Genomic DNA, 21282 nt, shown 5'->3' with positions numbered 1-21282 from the left:
GCATGTGGTGGTCGTAGTCTTTGTGCAAATGGGTGGGGTTGGGGAGGACAGTGATGCTGGCTGAAGTGGCCTGTCTCCTGTATGGGAAGGGTTCACATGCAGCCATACAGCATGATTACATCAGCCATACCCATTTGCGAGCCAGTGACCTGCATTCCTTTCTTACAGAGAGCCCCTTTGGCTGTACCTTGTGTTTAGGCTCATAGTAGCATGTGCCACACCCCAGACCCTAAGTGAAGCAGAGGGAAACAGGAGGGGCATGAAAAGGGCTGCACAGGAGCAAGAGGGACACTTAATGTAAGTGTAGGGGATGAACAGCGAGAAATATAATAAGGTTTGCATCTTATTCAACATGAAGTCTGGGAGCAGGATCCACAGGCCCAGGGGACAAGTGGAATCAATGGGGGACGCACAGGGACCGCGTTGTGGTCTGTCTTCGTTGCTCATTCCCCTGAGTGGGAGGGACAGAGCTAGTGCGAAATGCGCCTGCATAATTGCAGAGTATTGCGGAAGCGCAGCGGACGAGCGCAGCGGGCAAGGGTCTCACGCAGCGAAGTCACGCCAAAATTAAGCATGTCTGTTCTCGTCCACGCACAGTCCGGGCCATGGAACTTGCCACCTAATTTTGCTACCAATGCCTCCTCTACTGGGTACCTATCACATGAGGCTTTATTGTCTTATGCCCCTTCTAATACCATCCTCCCACATACTTTTATTAAGGCTACCCAAACTAATGCTGAGCAGTCCTATACTAGGACCTCCTTCCTGCATTGTTTCCTATAAATGCACGCTGACTAGTTGCACATGTCCATGAGTGCTATGACTTGACAGATGACTATCACCCGGATATTCTTTTCGTCACAGAAACATGGCTATGTGAGCACTCTGACTGCTCTGTATTGTTAGCATTACCTCCCAATTACAGCATCCTCCATCTGGACCAAGTGTCGACTCACACTGGTGGAGGGATTGCAGTTATTTATAAGTCTATATTTAATATGTCGTCCATACAAACTGACCACAGCCTCAAAATATAATCTTTACTGCTGCGCCTTCCAGTTTCTGGCTCCATTTCTCTGACTGTGCTGCTGGTTTATCGCCCCTCTGGCTATGACTGCTCTTTTCTGACTGATTTCCCCGCCTTTGTTTCTGAACTCTAATTAAAACATTCTAACCCACTCATTGTTGATGATTTTACCCTTCCGATTACCAAAGCCAGTGAGCACGCAATATCTCAACTCTTTACCACTATGTCAGATTTAGGCCACCCACAACAGGTTACTTAACCAGCCCACCGTCTTAGCAACACTTTAGATCTCGTGTTGGCTGCTAAAGAAGTTTTGTAGTATCTTTCCTGCATTCCCATTGACTTGGTCCGATCACTTTGCAGTTCCATTCTCTATCCCTACTATGCCCTGCCTTGAAACTCGACCAAACAGTTTTTCTGGAAACGTGCTTGGTGCTCTCCCTCTCATCAACAACTATGCACTAAAATAGAGTCGCTTTGTGCCAGGACATCTCCCGGGAAGGTAACCACCTTATCCCTGGCCTTTGGCAATGTGGCTAATGCCATTGCCCCGTTGAAGCGCTGTACAGCTAGGGCTCATCCATCTGAACCCTGGGACACTGAAGACCTAAAGGTGTTAAAGCTACTCCGTAGGCAGGCGGACAGAAGATGGAGACTTACTTAAAATCCAGCCCATAAAAGCTTTTTCTGTCAATCCTCCAGTAATTATAAGGAAGCTATATTCCTAGCTAAACAATCCTTCTTCAGCAAGAAAGTCTCAGCTGCTATAAACCAATCTAAAGCTCTCTTTGAATGATATGATATGATATGGCATTTATAGCGTGCCTATACACAAGTGTTTCAAGGCGCGATGAGGCAAGGGAGGGGGGACAGAGGGGAGACAGACAACGATCCTACTAGGCCAGGTGTCATTCAGATCGCGCAAGTGCATGGGAAGGGGGAAGGGGGAAAGTGCAGTACATGGGAAAATAGAATATTTTACAATAAGTAAAGTACGGCCAGCAGGTGGCAAGTGCAAGAGTAAGAGTAAGTGCAGACATCAGGTATCAAGTGCTGGTAGTGGGACTGTAGGGATACAGAAAACAGTCTCAAGTGTGGGGGTTGCCAGGAAGGCAGTGCAGGTGTGTGTGACTGGCGAGGGGGGGGCCTGGGCCCGCCATCAGAGGGTGGCCAGGTAACCAGTGCAGTTTCAGTTTCAGCCAGGAGGTCAGCAGGGGAGAGGAGGAGAAAAAGCAGAAGCAAAGAGAAAGGTTTTGAGGTGCTTCCGGAACCGGAGATGATTCTCCTCAAGTTTTAGGGAGGCTGTTCCAAAGGGAGGTCCCAACCGAAGAAAGAGATCTACCACCAACTCGTTGCTTGGAGAAGCGACTGACCCTAGGGGAGTTGGAGGTGGATGAGCTCGAGCAGGATGATATTTAGGAAGGGAGAGTTGGAGGTATTGAGGCCCCAGAAGGCCTTGTGGACAATGCAGAGGGTTTTGAGCTTAATCCTTGCAGCCACTAGGAGCCAGTGCAGAGATTTCAGTCCTGGAGAGATACAATCCCTGGGCTTGAGGCCAAGGACAAGTCTCGCAGTCCTGTTCTGGATGAGTTGCAGAGGGCGGAGAGTAGAAGCAGGCAGATTTAAAAAGAGGCTGTACAATAGTCCAGCCTAGAGAGAACGAGAGCTCTGGAGACAGTGAGCTTCCGGGGGAAGGAGAGGATAGGAAGAAATATGAGGAGAGAAGGAGAGTGTGGAGTCGAGGATAACCCCAAGGTTTTTAGCCTCCCAGGTGGGAGCAGGATGCGGGCCAAGAGAGGCTGGCCAGAGAGTGACAGGAAAGGAGGGAATGGTTGTGTGCTGATGAGGAGAATCTCATTCTTACTGGCACTAAGACAGAGATCATTGGTGGCACCCTTTGAGCTAGTAAAGTCGTATCCTGACCGGCTAAATACTCTTCCAAAGTGGTATTCCCGCAAACCCTCTGTGACTCTGTCTTCTTTTTGTGAGGAAAAGATTCTTTCTATTCACAAAAATCTCAACAGTGTTGGCTCTTCTGTTGACCGGCCGAACGTGGCTTCTATTTACACAGGGTCTTTTCTAGGCTGGGCTCCATTTCCTACTTTCTCTGTACAAGATGTACTATCTGCCATAAACAGGTTGAAATCCATTCCCCTTGGACCCTATTCCTCTTTCAATTCTGAAGGATATCTCTGCCAACATTGGCCATTGAATCACATTGTCTATTAATGACTCCCTTGCCTTGGGTCATTTCCCTAACGATCTAAAACACGCTATGGTGATTCCCCTACTAAAGAAGACATCTCTGGACCATGCAGTCCTCTCAGATTTTCGTCTCATTTCTCTTCTCCTGTTCACTATGAAGGTGCTTGAATCTCTTATTTCCCCACTTCTTGGCGATTTTAGAATCGTCTCACTTTTTCGATCCTTTTCAGTCTGGGTTTCACCCTGTAGAGGAACTGGGTCAGTGCTTGTGGCGGTGGTGGATGACCTTTCACAGTTGGTGGACGAGGGTAGGGGTGGAGCCCTGATTCTTTTAGATCTATCAGCTGCCTTTGACACCGTTGACCACCCCACCCTGGTTGTCCGCCTCTCCTTTGCTGGTCTATCTGGCACAGTGCTCAAGTGGTTCACCTCCTTCCTCTTAGGACAATCCAAATTGGTCTCTTTGCCCCCTTTCAAATCCAAACCTACTCCTCTGTTGTGTGGAGTCCCTCAAGGCTCCGCAGTATCCCCTATTCTTTTCATCGTTTACATTCAGACTCTTCTTGGTATCATCCAATCTCCCGGCTTCCTATGCTACTCCTATGCCGACGATACCCAGATTCTCCTTCGGCTCGATCTCTCCTGCTCCGACACAGCCAATCGGCTTAGGGGCTACTTGGAGGATGTGGCTGAATGGATGTTCTAGTAGCCCCAAAGCCGATTGGCAGTGTCAGAGCAGGAGAGATCTCGCCGAAGTTGAATGCTGATAAAACAGAGGTACTGGTTGTGGGTACAATGGATCCCTCACGGTCCTGGGCCTCTGAGTTATGGCCATCTAGTTTTGGCCCTTCTCCTGCCACCTCAGTGAAGAATCTAGGTATAAAAATGTCTACCACTATATCATTTTCCGACCAGATATCAGCAATTTGCAAATCCGGTAATTTTTAGCTGATGGCCTTCCGTAAGGTTCTCCCTTATATCCCTGCACATTTTCATGCCCCTGTAGTCTCTTCTTTGGATAAAGAGTTGCATTGACTACTGCAACAAGCTCTATTTGGCACACCCTGCCTATCTATTACGCCGAATTCAGTTACTACAAAACATTGCTGCTAGAGCTGTCACTCACCCTCCCTATGGTGCACACATGTCTCCTATTCTGCATCAACTGCGCTGTCTTCCGGTTGAGAAGAGGGTGTTGTTCAAGTCTCTCGGTATTGTGCATAAAGCCTTCTACAAACAGGGGGCTGAATAACTTCAGGATAAATTTATCCCATACATTCCATCTAGACCACTCCACTCTTAAACCTTTCTGACCATCCAAATTCCCCAGATGAAGCTCTCCCGTTGGTGGATGTGCCTTTTCTGTGGCTGCATCAAAAGCTTGGAGCGGTCTACCCTATGCTTGACGCGAAAGGGAGGATAATTTCTCTTTTCGTCGTACATTAAAAATCTATCTTTTCTAATCTTTCTGCTACTTGGTCTGTTCCCTTTCGGCTCTCTTTTCTGGTCAGTGCCAAGATGCCCTTGGGTGAATGCCATGCTCTACAAATTCCTATAACAGGGAGGGGACCTAGGAGCAGTGTTGAGATGGGAAGCTCATTACTACCAATCTTACTCCCCGTTCGACCACCCTGCATGGCATGCAGTGAACTACGAAGTTGTGGCTTTTGCTGGTCGACTGGCTGGATAGACCCAAGCCCGGAACCATTATGGACAATAAGGCATGCTGATTAAATAGTTTTAATTTTGAAGGTGGAAGGTTTGGTTGAGTAATTTTGATTGACCTATTTTCAACATTTTTGTTCTGTTATGGGGGTCCTCCTGACATTCCCACATCCTCCACCACGCTCCCACCGACCAAAATATACCACCAGCAAAATTAAAACTATTTAATCAATGCGCACGCCTTTCACCTCTGAGACACAGAATGTAGCCAAAGAGTTCAGCAACAGCATAAGCTTCTAGTCCTCCCTTCCACCATGTCCAACCCTTCTCTATACCTGAGCGGTACATATACCATATTGCGGCCTGGAGAAACAATGATCTCCCCTGGAGTGGGAAGGGTAGCTATGTTAGGTCAGCGACCTACGTCATGCTGTGTGTGTGAAGAGAGAGAAAGAGACAGAGAGTGATAGAGAGAGAGAGAGAAACTCACCGGCTGACACCTAAGGAGTAAGTAAGTCTTATTGCAGTCCAGCTAACATGTCGTCATTTCATTACGTGCTAATGGTTCATGTCGTGTGCGTATGAACGCTAGACAAAGTGGCGTATGAAGCTCGGTTTGTCCATTCACAATGACATCACTTCCATTATCCATGTACAATATTATACTCTCAGACGAACTTATGCATTACTATTTCTGGATTAAATGAAAATGATTCAAAGTGATGGTTTACCGAGACAACAGGTAAGGAACAGTTGACCCCCAGAACCTCAATCTTCTTCAGCCAGGGAACCACATAAATCTCTGCTTTGCACCTTTTAACAACCTATAAAATAAAATGTATTTATTTAGATATTTTGTTTCATGTTCGTATTCATGAAAGCTTAACACATTCTCGTACTGATGAACCAAACAATTTCATGCTTTACATGGAGGTCAGAAATAGTGGTACATTGAGGTAGTGTTTGTCATTGATGCTTCTGGTCAATAATCATAGGTCCCCGGAATCTGGCCTGATCAGATGATGTGTTAGCCTTTTGCTGAGCTGTGGGTGTTTTGTACAGGACTGGCTCAAAACATGACTTAACAAATCAAAACTAGTCTTGGCCATTAAAGGAATAGTTCGCCCAAAATGTTTTATTTAAAAAATAGATAGGCAATATTAAAAAAAAAACGATTGGCATTTTTTTTTTCGAAGTCCCTATGTAAAATTTTGAGCAATTCGAGCTCAAAGATAGCACATGGGGGCATCCATTTTGTGAAATGGATGCCCGCCACTGTGCTCGCTTTGGCTTTTGCGGCACTAATGAAGGAAAAGCCAGCCAGCTGTAGTAAACAAAAGCTACCATTGGGTGGCTTTTCCTTCATTGGTGCTGTACGCGGAGGACGGGGACCGGAGACTACAGGCAGAAAAGCTGCAGCTGCATCTCGGCAAGTGCATTTTTTTTTTTTAAATAAGCACTAGCTGCGTTTTTTTTTCTAAGTTTTCCGGGCTAGAGGAGCCTGGAAAACTTAGAAATAAAACCGCAGCTTTAAAAACGTTGTATTTATGTTTGCGGTAGCTTTTGAAGCGACCGCAAACATAAATACAACGTTATTGTGTTTGAAAACGCTGCGGTTTTTCTTTCTGAGTTTCTCAGGCTCCTAACCGCGTTGTGTTTCTGCCTGCCGTGGCTATCACTTTGGGTCTCCGTTGCTCCCCCAGGGGAGCACCAGAGACCCGAAGTGAAAGCCAAGGCAGGCAGAAACACAACACGGTTGTGTTTACATGCCGCGGTGTTTCTGCCTACAGCTGATTTCCCATTTGGGGCTCTCGGGCTCCCCACGGGGGCCCGAGAGCCCCAAATGGGAAATGCTAAATGCTGCAGTATTTCTGCCTAAATCTCCTTTCCCATTTGGGGCTCTAGGGCTCCCCGTGGGGAGCCCTAAAGCCCCATATGGGAAAGCAGATTTAGGCAGAAACACAACGCGGTTGTTTTCCGCAATGCTAAATGCTGCAGTGTTTCTGCCTAAATCTGCTTTCCCATTTGGGGCTCTAGGGCTCCCCATGGGGAGCCCTAAAGCCCCAAATGGGAAAGCAGATTTAGGCAGAAACACAACGCGGTTGTGTTTGAAAACGCTGCAGTTTTTCTTTGTAAGTTTCTCAGGCTCAGAGGGCTCAGAGGAGCCTGAGAAACTTAGAAAGAAAAAGCGCAGCGTTTTCAAACACAATAACGTTGTATTTATGTTTGCGGTCGCTTCAAAAGCTACCGCAAACATAAATACAACGTTTTTAAAGCTTCGGTTTTATTTCTAAGATTTCCGGGCTCCTCCAGCCCGGAAAACGTAGAAAAAAAAAACGCAGCTAGTGCTTATTTTAAAAAATAAATAAATAGCACTTACCGAGATGCAGCTGCAGCTTTTCTGCCTGTAGTCTCCGGTCCGCGTCCTCCGAGTCCCAGCACCAATGAAGGAAAAGCCACCCAGTGGTAGCTTTTGTTTACTACAGCTGGCTGGCTTTTCCTTCATTAGTGCCGCTAAAGCAAAAGCCAGCACAGGCGGGCATCCATTTCACAAAATGGATGCGCCCATGTGCTTGCTTTTGCAAATTTTGAGCTTGAATTGCTCAAAGGTTTACATAGGGACTTCGAAAAAAAAATGCCAATAGTTTTTTTTTAATATTGCCTATCTATTTTTGAAATAAATTTTTTGGGGCGAACCATTCCTTTAAGCTGTTAACGAGTTGTAGTGAGTTTGCCCCACCGGAGTTGTCAGTTCAAACACTCTTTGGGGATGGGGCAAGGTGATGGCATACATGAGCTGTTGAAGCATATTTCCTTGTACTGGGTTACCACGTGGGACTACATAATCCAAATAAGTAATGTGCTCATTTATGAAAGGCAAAAGTGAAATACTGCTTCAATATGCTCATCTATATTTCTCATTTTTAACCCAACTCATGATACATTTTGTTCTTGGGCCGATTCACAGCGAAGGTCTGATGAGCAATTCTCATTTAATCTTGACTACTAGGAGTAGTAAGCAACTCCTACTAGGTCACGATTAAGTCAGAATAACTCATAGTAACTTCTTTGTGAATTTAGTAGCTATCTCCAGGAGTAACCCATAGTTACATAAAGTAACTCCTTTGTGGAACGAATGTCCCTCTCCAGGAGTAACCCATAGTTACTCTGGGTCTACTAAGGTGCCTTAAGGAGGTTGGTAAGGGTTCCACACAGACTTTGCAATGGTTTAATTCATTCTTGATTGGTAGAGAACAAAGGGTAACATTTGGAGGATTCCTATCAGATTCCCTTATGCAAATCTGTGGTGACCCTCAGGGCTCCTCACTCTCCCCTCTTATTTTTAACCTATATATAAAACCTCTTATCGATATTCTGAGGAAACATCATGTTAAATTTCATTCCTACGCTGATGATACTAAGATATTCTTGAGGGTTGAGAGATCAGAGGATACCTTTAAATTGGTGGAACACTGTCTAAAGGAGGTGCAAGCTTGGATGTGTGCGAACCAGCTGCTGCTAAATGCCAATAAGACTGAGGTGGCATTGTTTGGCTCGAAACATCAACTGTAGCACAACAAGCAAGCACCATCGCCATGCTTCCTGGGATTTCAATTGGATTTTTCTCCCAAAATAAAAAATCTGGGATGCATCTGGGAAGATAATATGGAGAGTGGGGCCCAGTTAGTGCGAAAGCTCAATCTGTGTTCTACACCCTACGAATGTTAGTTCAGAGTTTACCATATGTAGCAGATAAGGACCGGGTGACAGTAGTGGGAACTCTCATTAATTCACGACTGGATTATGGGAATGCTGTGCTGACCGGAATACCAGCCATCCAACTACAGAGAGTACAAGTAGCCCAAAATGCGGCTGTCAGATTGGTGTTTAGGGTGACAAAATCATCTCCCATCTCCAATCTAAGGCAGTCATTACATTGGCTAGCAGTGAAGGAGCGTATAGATTTCAAAATCCTTTGCGTTATCTTTAAATGTGTTAATCAACTAGCACCAAGCTACTTGTCGGATAAAATCTAGTTATATATCCCAGGTCGCCAACTGCGCTCGTGTGATAAGATGCTGCTGCAAGAGCCACGGTCAAGGTACCGGAGCAAAGGAGATCAGAGGTTAGCAGTCTATGGCCCGAAACTTTGGAACAGGCTCCCTAGAGCCATCCGAGAACTTAACACGCTTATTACATTGCGGAAGGCTCTGAAGACCCATTTGTTCTGTTAGGGACAGCGCGGAGGCCGAGTCACTTGCCTGCAAAATTCTTGAATTGATAGCACTGTCAAAGGCAGCTGATTTATTACTGTGTATTACATCTGCGCCCAAATACGATTAATTCCATCAGGTGCGCGTTACAAATAAATCAAATCAAATCAGTAACTCCATTGGGAATTGAGTAGCCTTCTACAGGAGTAATCCAGAGTCACTCAGAGTAACTGCTTTGTGGAATTAATGTTCCTCTCCAGGAGTAACCCAGAGTCACTCTTAGTAACTCCATTGTGAATTGAGTAGCCATCTACAATGAGTAATCCAGAGTTACTCAGAGTAACTGTTTTGTGGAATGATGTCCCGGGTAACCCAGAGCTACTCATGGTAACTCCTTTTTGGAATGAGTGTTCCTCTCCAGGAGTAACTCAGTTATTCATAGTAACTCCATTGTGAATTGAGTAGCCCTCTCCAGAGGTTACCCAGAGTTACTCATAAACTCCTCTGTGAATTGAGCAGCCCTCTCCAGGAGTAACCCAGAGCTACTCATAGTAACTCCTTTTTGGAAGGAATGTTCCTCTCCAGGAGTAACCCAGAGTTACTCATAGTACCTCCTTTTTGAATTGGGTAGCCATCTCCAGTGTAACCCATAGTTACTCATAGTAACTCCTTTGTGAATTGAGTAGCCATTTCCAGGGTAACCCAGAGTTACTCATAGTAACTCCTTTGTGGCATGAATAGCCCTCTCCAGGAGTAACCCAGAGTTACTCATAGTAACTCCTTTGTGGAATGAATAGCCCTCTCCAGGAGTAACCCAGAGTTACTCATAGTAACTCCTTTGTGAATTGAATAGTCCTCTCCAGGAGTAACCCAGAGTTACTCATAGTAACTCCATTGTGAACTGAGTAGCCCTCTACATGAGTAACCCAGAGTTACTCATAGTAACATCTTTGTAAATCAGCCCCTAACACATTATTACACATTTTCCATCCAAAACCCTTTTTTTTTTTAGGTTTTCAGTAGGGCGAACACTTTTTTTTAGAAAATATGCCACAGCCATAGTGGGGCATTTCCACAATTAGGGACTAACCGTACCCCCCTTCCCCCGACTCACAGGCGCATCTGAAATATGTCCGGTTGCTTAGATGATTGTGTGCCACTGCCACAATGTTGTTGCTGTTTCCTTTCTGCTTCTCCGCCAGCGTATCTCTTATTACTTCGTGTACCTAGGTAAGAGCAGAGTTCAGGATCTCCATCAGGACTAAGGAGCAGGTGCTTGTGGTGCAGGGACCCCCCATCAGAGACGCTGCTGAGAGAAGTCTTCATGCTATCTTGAATAGCCCCTGTGTCATAGCTGCCAAGTTTTCCAGTTCCATGCGTGACATCTCGAGACAGTCCTGTTTTTTTCCAATTGCATGCTAGAACTTGTAGTTTCGTTTTTCCCATTGTACGGATCAGCCTACAAGTCCCAGGATGCAATGTGGCAAAAATCAGAACTGACTCAAGGCGTCACACATGGAAGTGGGAAACTTGCAGCTATGTTGGGCAGCAGACCACTACTGTACGGACTGCGATGGCTCCATGTTTGCCACCATGTTTTCGAAGTACCACTTTTTCAGGCTTGGAGTTTTCCTTTTTACAAATCATTAGTAGGAGCGGCCTAAGTTCAATTTCCATTAAAGTTAACCAGGCCCTGAGCTTGCTGACTGTACTGGTTTGGGATATGAAATCCCAGTGCAGGACAAGGAAGCCCCTGTGACATGGGATCATCTTGTCACTCACAACCGCCTGCTCAGGAATGCCGTGCAAATCTAAAGAGGAATATAGTGTTTGCTGTGACTCTTCCTAATCTGTTCTAGGGCTGACAGTGAAATATTGGAGAATTATCCCCCTTTGCACCATGAAGCAGTTTGCATTTGGCACAGCAGGGCCTATTCACAGGCACATTCGGCTGCCACGATGACACAAAAGTAAGAATATGATTCTGCTGTGCTTTTATGCAGATTACGTACAGAACGTGCATGGAACGTACAGAACGTGCATGGAACGTACAGAACGTGCATGGAACTCGCAGCCGTCGTGCAGCTCTTCGTTGGCCGCCTTTGAGCAGTTTGTCGACTTGATTCTGAAAGTGACCACGTACTTCATACCAGCAACCACCTGAAAAGTCAAAAAGACTTGAAAAATGAAAATGTATCGGGAAAACCTGTTGGGTTGACCAATGATATAATTTCATCTGTAACCATTTGAATATGTAAGGTAATGTAATGTGGTCCTGTTTAGATACTACTGCCATTTCGGTGGTCATGCTGTGCATGTCCCTGCAACAAAAAAAGAGGGGAGGGCAGATGCGAATTCGGTAGTGTTGATGCTCGCAGGACGCCAGAGGCGCGTGCAGACTCTTTACACACACACACACACAGACACACACATTGTCTCCACTACCCATGTCTACTTTAATTACTAACATCAGTGCCTTACATTCCTGTGTTTAAAGTTTTATCACTTACATTCCATAGTTTAGGATAATGGGGGGGGGGGGGCACCTGTGGTGGCCAATCAGATTCGAGGGGTAGCACATGCCACCCCAGGCCACTCCCTGGACACTATGAGAGAAGGGTGCCCAAGTCCTGAGTGTAAGTGTGACAGTAGGGGGGTAGTGGTGGAGACACTTGGGGGCTTGTTTCTTCCAGAGGTGGGAGAGCAAGATTGATGTGTTGAAGTCAGTACTGAGAGTTTCCTGGTTAGCCGCTGGTGTGGCAGGTATGATAGAGCTGAAGGTGTGGACAGTGGCTTTGCTCCATTATTGAGGTGGGTTTCTAAGCAGCTCGCTGTTGTGTGCAAGGGTCGCTTGTGTGAGTGTTATGAGTACACTTTAAAACCGTATATTTGATAAATGATCAGGAAACGATTGCAGCTCTAATCGGAGTTTGTGCCTCCCCATTCTGAGTTCCCATTCTGGTGCATGGGGAGGCACTTTCTGGACATTAATTGTCCGGTTGACTTCCCAGGGAGCTATCGGCATTTCACACACGTATTGTTTCCTTTTCTTTTATGTGTTTGCTTGGCCTATCCATGCCCGGGTGGTGAGCAGTGGCACACACCTGATTTTTATTTTCCTTTTCTTTTCTTTTTTCATTTTTTATATTTTCTTTGTCTTTTTTCAATGTTTTCATTTTTCAAATGTTGAAGGTCCAGAACCCGGTTGGATCTGGTGGGAAAAGGGTCTGTCTCCCTCTCTCTGTCCCTCTCTCTTTTCCTCTCCATCTCCCCCACCCTCTCCTTCTCCCTCTCTCTCCCTCTCTCTCTCTCTCTCTCTCTCTCTTGTTCCCCCTTTCTCTTTCTCTCTCTCTTGCTCTCTCTCTTTCTCTCTCCCTCGCTCTCTCTTTTTCTCTCTCTCTCTATCGCTCTCTCTATATCTATCTTTCTCTCCCTCCCTTTTTCTCTCTCTCTCCCTCTCTCTCTTTCTCTTGTTCCCCCTTTCTCTTTCTCTCTCTCTTTCTCTCTCTCTTGTTCTCTCTCTTTCTCTCTCTCTTGCTCTCTCTTTTTCTCTCTCTCTATCGCTCTCTCTATGGCCCTCATTACAAGTCAGGCGTTAAGGGTTTACGACGGCGCCGTTAACCCTTAACGCCTGATTCACACTTTAACGCCTGCTTTTTGCAGGGGTTAAAGTCCAAGGCGCTAAGCGACCTTGGTGCTAATTACGGCACCAATGGGGCAAAAATGGGAATGGGGAAGGGCAAATGGTGAATGGGGAATTACCGCCCCACTCACCTTGGAATGGGGCGGTAATTCCGCCATCCACCATGGCGGAATCCGGCATGGACCATGGTGCTAATAGCACCATGGTCCACCACCTGACTTGTAACGAGGGCCTATATCTATCTTTCTCTCCCTCTCTCTTTCTCTCTCTCTCCCTCTCTCTCTCTCTTTCTCTTGTTCCCCTTTCTCTTTCTCTCTCTTTCTCTCTCCATTGCTCTCTCTTTTTCTCTCTCTCTATCGCTCTCTCTATATCTATCTTTCTCTCCCTCTCTCTTTTTCTCTTTTTCTCTCTCTATCGTTTTCTCTCTCTCGCTCTCTCTTTCTTGATAACCTTTTTTCTCCTCTCCAGGGATAAGCAAGGATGCCTGACCAACATGTTCAAACCTCTCTGTTATAAAGGGATAAGGTTAAAATTAATGTTATTATTTCTAGGAATTATGCATTATATCTTTTTAGTATTATATTGTTTTGTGTGACACTGATCGTGGTTGTTGGAGTGTATGAAGGTATGTCAGTTATATGGGGTGGCCATATAAAGGGGAGGTTGGCCAGTTGGAAAATAATACTTGTATGACTATGTCTATGATGAAAAAGAATCACAAAATGTCTCACTTTTTGACGTCCACCACTACAAGTTTTCTTAGACTAATAAAACGGGGAGTATGAATGAAATATGATTTATATACGGGGTTTGCTTTGACAACATTTCTGAAATTGAGTATTCAGAACCCTCCAATAGCTGTTACTCCGATATGCGTACTACACGAAGAAATGTGATAAACAGAGTAAGCTTTTACGTGTGTGCATTTAGTCCGCACGCATCAGGGGCTCCTAAGGTTTTAGTTCCCCATCCAGTCCAAATTACAGAGGCACAATGCCTGGTACATCTTGCCCTATGTAGGATAAAGGACACATTCCAGGCACACAGCGTGCAGTTGAGGAACATTGATCTAGACCCAGCGATATGCAATGGCAATACAAAATATAGCAAGTGTCTACAAGTACCATCGTTTTCCTTGGGAGGTTACTCACAAGTCAACGACAAATGGCAGGGCACCACAGTGACGTGCCTGTCAGATGGACTGATCGAGTACAGCAAAGAAACAATGGCCTAAGTAGAGACTATGGCCCTCATTACAACTCAGGTGGTAAGGGGTTTACGGCGCCGTAAACAGCGCCGACCCTTACCGCCTGAGTACGACGTCCCTTAGCGCCATGGCGGACTTAACACCTGCTTTTAGCAGGTGTTAAAATCCATGGCGCTAAGGGACCATGGAGTTAATTACGCCACCGTAATTTACGGTGGCGTAATTAACGCCTTCCCCACTCCCATTATGCCCTATGGGGCAAAAATGGGAATGGGGAAGGGTAAATGGGGATTGGGGACTTACCGCCCCGCCAAGGTCGGAATGGGGCGGTAAGTCCGCCAACCACCATGGCGTAAACGTAGTTTACGCCATGGTGGTAAAGTCACGGCCCAGGCAGTAACTTACCGCCTGGGTCGTAATGAGGGCCTATGTGTGCGCAAATATGGCCCGATACATCATAAGGCTGACATGGATTGCAACAATGGAGAAGCCAGTGCGAATACATAGCGACATGGACTATGAACTTTGTTTTAGCAATGAAGGAACAGTTCCTGTTGGCGCAAACACACAGTGCAACCACACTCTTGTGATCCCTGATATGATGAAAGGTACGTCAGCAGTGATGGATTACTACTGGGTTTGTGGCTGACAAGCCTACTTGCACCTCCCACCCTCCTGGAGGGGCAAGTGTTCACTGGCCGCCCTGTACTTAGTACTACTAGTAACCCCGGAAGAGCACCTGAAGGGGGAAGAAATGCCTGTCAAGGTGCCAACAGCCACTCCAGCACCTCAAGAAGCAGAAGGAAACTTGCAGATCACAGAAGAATTTGGTAGGCTGCCAGAAAAGGATGATTTCAACAGCTGGGAAGAAAGAAGAGATCGAACTATATATCGAAAGACTCTTCCACACTGCTCAGAGGAATACCTGATGAATATCGACTTTTTAGCTCAGCAGAGACTTTATTTTAATCCTTTTTGACTCCTGGGGTACAAGTAGCTGCTAACACCAAGTGCGTGTGGATAGTCTGATGGGAGCTAGTCCAGCTGGCCAGTGACACAGCGAATGGGTTCAAGGCCATCAAAGTAAAGCTCCATGCATTGAGGCTCATGATGATGCAGAACTGCTAGATGCTGGATTTACTAACAGCCATAGAAGGTGGGGTTTGTAAAAAGTTGGGAAGCAGCTGCTGCACTTTTTACCCCTGGAGGATGCTGAGAATGGGTCACTATACCACATTATCGAGGTGGTGCACAACCTAGGTGTTCAAATGAAGAAAGTTGGTGGAGTTCAGAACACGGATTGGCTATTGCTTGCCTTCGATTGGGTCCTGTCATGGCTGGGGGCAGCAGTAAAAATACTGGTGCCTGTTATTGTACTCTTCTTGGTCCTCTTCTGCACGTGCCAATTGGGTCTCGGATGTTGTGTCAATATAGCTCCTAATAGTGCAAAGATGATGGTACCAATTGGGGGATCTAAAACACCTTGCCATACAATAAACAGCAAAACTCAAACTAATATTTCTGGGGTTGTAGATATGTCGGGTGGGGATGAGTTTTTTACTGTTGAAGTAACAAAAGGGGGGAATGTTGGGAATGAACTAGGATCTTTCCGCACCACCAAGCACATTAGAATTAGGCAAGAGTTCTTTTGACTTCCTTTAGGTGCTAGAATGGATTAAGGAAGGAGGGGCACTGGGAAGGTTCTCTTATGCAAATATCACATGCACAGACATGGGCAGGCACTGAAAAAAGGTAAAATATAAAGCACAATTAACTATTAGCTGGATAGATTTGTAAATGTCAAATCTATGCATTTGTAAAATCTTAGTATGGTATGAGTCAAAAACTCCCCCTTCCTTCAAGGAAGAAATGCAGCATGTGGTAAAAATAGGACTACAGGCTTCTGCAGTGTTCAGGCTAGCACTGGCAGAGCACACACAGTGACCAGCTGTCTGCTGTCTGTCAAGAGCCCATGTATGTTAAAATGGGATTTTACATGCTCAATGCACATAATGCAGAATTATGAAAATAGGGTTTAAAAGGAGATTACAGGACCAGATAAAAACATAAGTAGAATGAATGAAATATTGAGAGAATGACGGGAACATGTTTTTATATATGACTGTTCATAGGTAGCAAAATGAAGGAAAGCATGAGCTACAGTATTTTTTTGCATAGGCGAGCAAAATGTACAGTAGCATGTCCTGATAGAAACCACTGACAATGAAGAAAGGAAGGCTCTGGAGCATCCCTTGTATGAAAGCAGGACAGTTTGGGATGCGCCATGCACCGTATCCAGTGACACAACTGCAGCAACCCTGGAATATATAGATCCTTCCTGGCATCACTGTGGTAGGAGAAAGGAACGGATGAGGGACAGAAGACCATTCAGGTAGCAGAGTTTTTTGCTCATACCCTAATTTCTGTAAAATTAAATGTGTTATCCTTACAAGATAGACTCTTGGCCTTACTTCCCTAGAGGGGTATATTTACTCTGCCGTGAGCGTAATTAATTAAAATTAGGGACACCCTTATTATCAGGGCCACCCTTATAAGAGCCACAGCCCAGTTCTTAGAGTCATTATTTACTGCTTTGTTTGTGAGACCATTGGGGCCGGCAACTCTTGATGGATTAGATTTCATAATTATTTCACAAGCATCTTCCACTTTTACATTGAGTCCCCAGGAGTCTACCCTATTTATTGGGCCAAATGATTTTGATAAGGGACCAACTTCTTCATTTACTGAGTATAGATTCCTGAAATGTTCCACCCAAACATGCTTTGGAACTGGATGTACTCCTCTAAGATGTTTAACAGTCCCCAAAGGCAGACACTTCTCTTTTTATGCAAATATTAAGCATCTTTTCAGCATCCTTTTGCATCATATTCGCTCAGCGTGTCTTGCAACAATTCCTAAAGACCCGTTTAACATTCCTTTGCATCACCACTTTTACGACCGGATCTACAATTGACCTATTTATCTCTCTTATTGATTTCTTTAGGTCATATTTCCTGTTGGCCAATGATTCATCAAACCGTGCCTATGAAATAAGCCCATATTTCTGTGACCACTCACCCCTACTTTTCCCCAACCCCGCATAAACTCATTTACTGTGTTGTCATATTTCACCACATTGAATTGTGCCTGTTTTTATAACAAACTTGAGGAATCCATTTGCTGGCCCAGGCCTCTATTAAGCCTATTGATGTTATTCTGATTCCAACTAATATGATTTAACCCCTCATTGACTTCTAAGTCCCTAGCACCAGGATTTGCCAAGGGTGTAGGTACCAGCCTAAACCTGTGTTTGCTAAACCTGCAAAAATTTAGAGCGATTAAAAACAAAGCCAAAATCTACATGGCGTTTGTTGACTTAGAACAAGCTTTCAATTGTGTTAGCAGAGAAAAGCTTTGGGAGAAATTATCTGTTTGGAAGTGTCCATATGATCTGGTACAGGCAATAAAGGCTCTATAATCATCGACCTCAATTCAAGTTAGATTATCGATGAATAGAACTTTTAAAAAAAAGATCAATACTTAAAGACGCTTAAAGCAAGGTTACCCCCTGGAGCCTGTATTGTTTAATTGTTTAAGCTATTTTTTATGTAAAGGTACATTAGTTAACGCTTATATACAAAAATCCTCATGAACCAGGTACATTATTTAAGCGCATGTCAGACAATGACTAGAAAAATATGCATTTACAATTCCTATTATGCTGACATATAGTTTTTTGCAAGCACCCTGTAAATACATATTTGCACTTTTATTATGTCAGAAAGATAACAAAGACGTTCAATTGTAACCTGTCTATTTTCTCCACTCTGAAGTAAAGATGTTGCAGTGCTTATTGATCCAACTCCTTGTTTGTGGTGGGTTTCTTTTTAATGTATTTTGCACATTATTTTGGTGTTTTTGCGATATTAAGAGCATGGAATTGATTTATAGATTTCACCCTCGTCTTACTCACACACCAGGTGTTCCCATGGCATCTTCTCACTCCAGGTTCTGTTTACCCTTTTGACCTTTATTTATTTGATGGGTTGCTAATTAGTCAAACTACACCTGGTAACCCTGTAGGTTATAAATAGTACAGTGATCGGCCGCACAGTCCTTCTATAAAGGGAGTTCGAAGAATACCTTCTTTGCAGTTTTGATTAGGCATTCATCCATCATAAGATATTTGGAGTTCACTTGACTTTTCGACAAGGAACCATTGCTTTCATGAACCCTTGAGGTTGGAAAGCATAAGACCAGGAAAACAGGCTGAAGAATCCTGCATTGTGTGTTGGAGATACCCGGGGCCCTCCCGCATCAATAATCAAGGCGGGGAGAATCACTAGCCGCCGTGGTACTGTCCTTGGCTCCAAGAACAAAGCAGCATCAGTGCAATCAACACAGCCAGTGAGTTTGGGAGACCAATGCAAGACCGGTCTGTGTCGAAGACAAGGTTGCAAGCGGCAACATTGTATGGCGAGCACTGGAATGAACTTGGTTTGAAATACGTGTGATATAAGACACAAGTAAAGTTGAACTGCTGATGAGTGATTGAACTTTGAAACCAAGATACGATACCTTTGGCAGAGTGGTCCAGCACCGCGTGTGCTCATTCGAAGGTCTCTGTAAGGTATCCAGCTGAAAAGTGAAAGACTTGTAGAGAATTCTGAATAGAAGTGGTCTTGCGACGGGTCAAGCTAAATCCTGCGCACAGTGGAAAGTCTTCTATTTTGCCACACACTCTCTTTACTGTATTAACACAGTAAAGAGAGTTTGTGGCAAAATAGATAAAGTTGGTCCGAGCCCGGCAGAGGGAGATCAATTGAACATTTTGTGTTAAAGTGGCTATGAGCTTGCCGCAGGGGGACCCAGTTGTTGCGAGAATCATCCAAGAATCTGTACATGTGAAATCCTAAGAAGAAAGGAACTTTGATGTTTGTTGTGTTGCATCAGGCCCTCTGAAATAGAGACTTTGAATGGCAAAGAGACTTTGGCACAGAAGGCCATGATATTGAAGTTTTGAACTGCAACTTCGTGCTCGTGAAGCCAGAGACTGTGCTAAGCTTGAGTGTGCTGCGTTGTCGCGTGCTGAAAACGTGGGGAAGGGAACGGCTTCAAGATCCTGACATATCATTTCTTGAACACTTTTCTTTTGCATAACATTGTTTCCCACACTATTTATATTTTAGGAGTAAGGACTAGCAAAAGGTTTATTAGTATAGGCCCTTTTATTTTGACAAGACACCACTAGGACTGTGTTATTATTATTTGATGGTCGCAGCTTGCTCCCATCTTTAGATTTAGGATTAGATAGGCATTTTTCAAACCCGATTGAAGTTCAATAAACACTGTTGAACTGTGATCAGTGGTGTCTGTCTTACTGTTTGATACCATGCCTTCCTTGCATCCCCAATAGCTCTCAGTGTCCTGTATAAAATGCTCTAGATGGCTAATGCCATCACAGAATGTTATCATGTAATATATGCACACAGCAGATAGAAAGTGTGGCAAACTGCAATTGCCCAGAATAGTTCTCTGTAATGAAACATAAAGCTGCTAAAAAATTCCCTTACACACTATAGAGAATCTATATTGGCTCAGTATCCCATCTATTCTACACTTTACACGTGTGCCGACAAGTAGGGTAGACATTTTACGCAGCCTGAGTAGATTAAAATGATCATAATATGGAAGGTATGTTTGGTGATAATGCCTTGCTATTGCGGGGTACAGTGGCCAGGTGTTACATGCCATGTTCACTCAAATTAGCCTTTATCCAAATTAGGTTGACTGTGCCATGTTTGACAAGCCAGCTCATGGTTATTCATGAGAGGCCTTCTGTCACAAATTAGCTGTGGTCTACATGCAACCCACAGTGAAGCATCACTCATGCTGTTATGGAGAGGTTTATCAAACAGCTCCTGGCAGCTGTGTGGTGATGATTGGTGCAGCATTGGGCAGTACATACAGTGTTTCCAAAACACAGGCCTGGGTACATAGAAACAAAGTGCCCCTCTTACATACCCATTCTCCTTGAATTAGGGATTCCTGGCACACATCCAGTTGTCCACAAGAATATGCGCCACAACAGATCTTCTTTTTAAGGATTATCACATGCATGTGGTATATCCCAACATGCATCTTCCTCAAGTGCGATGCCAGAAGCATGCATGTAGTGGAGGGAAACAATGTCTAATGCCTGTGAAAGTCATGACTCGCACATGCCTCTCTGCATCTGCACCACCTGAACCCTGTGCCCTTGAATATTGATTTATGAGGCTTATTTTGGTCACACAAGTAACTTTTCCTAAAGATTAGGTGGAGCACATATTCCCCACTTGCACCGCACAGTAATGGCAGTTCCGCTGTCAGACACATTTTCATGGATGTACTATGATCCATAGGCTGTGTTGTCCATGGAAAAGCATGAACATGTCAAAAGGACCCGGGCACAAAAGAGAATATGTGAGGAAAGGTCTATTTCTGTATTTTTTCTCCTCCATATCCGAGTTCAGTCGAATGACTGTGTTAGTCCTGAGTAAAATAAACCACTAATGTCTGAGATGTTCATTAATATAGAATAAGGGCCCCTACTTCAAATATGTGATTGGTGGAGTGCCTATTGTGGAAATGCACAGTGAAAAAGATAAACCTAGAGCCAGCAGAACAACCTTTCCAGAATAGGAACCAGGGTGGCATAGTACATGCAAGAATCAGGCATCATAACGTACATTTGGGCACTAAGACCAACCCCTAATCGAGATGGGGAAAACTCCCTGGGGAAGGCTGAATAAAACCATACACACAGGAATGTCTAAGTTCCACAATTTTGTATGCACTTGTGACCTTACTACCCAGGAAAATCGGTGAAGGTTGTGAGTGAAACTGAATACAGGAGGATAACACAGACCTGTTTGGTGGCTTCTTCGATGTGTTCAACCTTATAGAAGTAAGGATGGTTACTCTCCAAGTTGAACTTCTTCAGTGTGTGAGCCAAAGGTTCCTCTAGGTCTTTGCTTTTTGTCTCCATAGGGGCTGGACACCCACTACACCGGCGGATTGGAGGAGGCACGACTTCATCAACTGAAAGATAAAATACATTTCATGGAAAGCTTGAGAGGATGAGAGCTACATGAGGTCCTGTCACCTCTGCGTACAATGCAATAGTGGTTGATAGAGGAATTATGGAATCTCATGACAAGTTAGTATTTTCATCCATCATCATATTCCTTTGTTTATTTTAATTGGCAAAATGGCTCTTTCATTATGTATTTAATCCATGTATTCCGAACATGTCATTTCATTGGATGCTATGACGAAT

The 21282-nt window shown here is 44.5% G+C and overlaps 1 protein-coding gene across 2 annotated transcripts in view; it reads right to left on the bottom strand.

Annotated features, from left to right (window-relative positions):
• Positions 1–21282, bottom strand: part of LOC138493249 (T-kininogen 2-like) — a 209602-nt gene that overhangs the window by 80341 nt on the left and 107979 nt on the right. For both annotated transcript variants that reach the window (XM_069620384.1, XM_069620383.1), the window contains exons 7-9: positions 20872–21044; positions 11164–11271; positions 5629–5721 (exon numbers count right to left, since the gene is read on the bottom strand). In XM_069620384.1, the coding sequence (XP_069476485.1) occupies positions 5629–5721; positions 11164–11271; positions 20872–21044 (374 nt within the window). The remainder of the gene's footprint in view (positions 1–5628; positions 5722–11163; positions 11272–20871; positions 21045–21282) is intronic.

Source organism: Ambystoma mexicanum, chromosome 10 (assembly GCF_040938575.1).
Source record: "Ambystoma mexicanum isolate Mex_15411 chromosome 10, UKY_AmexF1_1, whole genome shotgun sequence".
NCBI classification, from domain to species: domain Eukaryota; kingdom Metazoa; phylum Chordata; class Amphibia; order Caudata; family Ambystomatidae; genus Ambystoma; species Ambystoma mexicanum.
The sequence above is the reverse complement of the archived record's forward strand: the minus strand, read 5'-3'. Positions and strand labels throughout refer to the sequence as shown.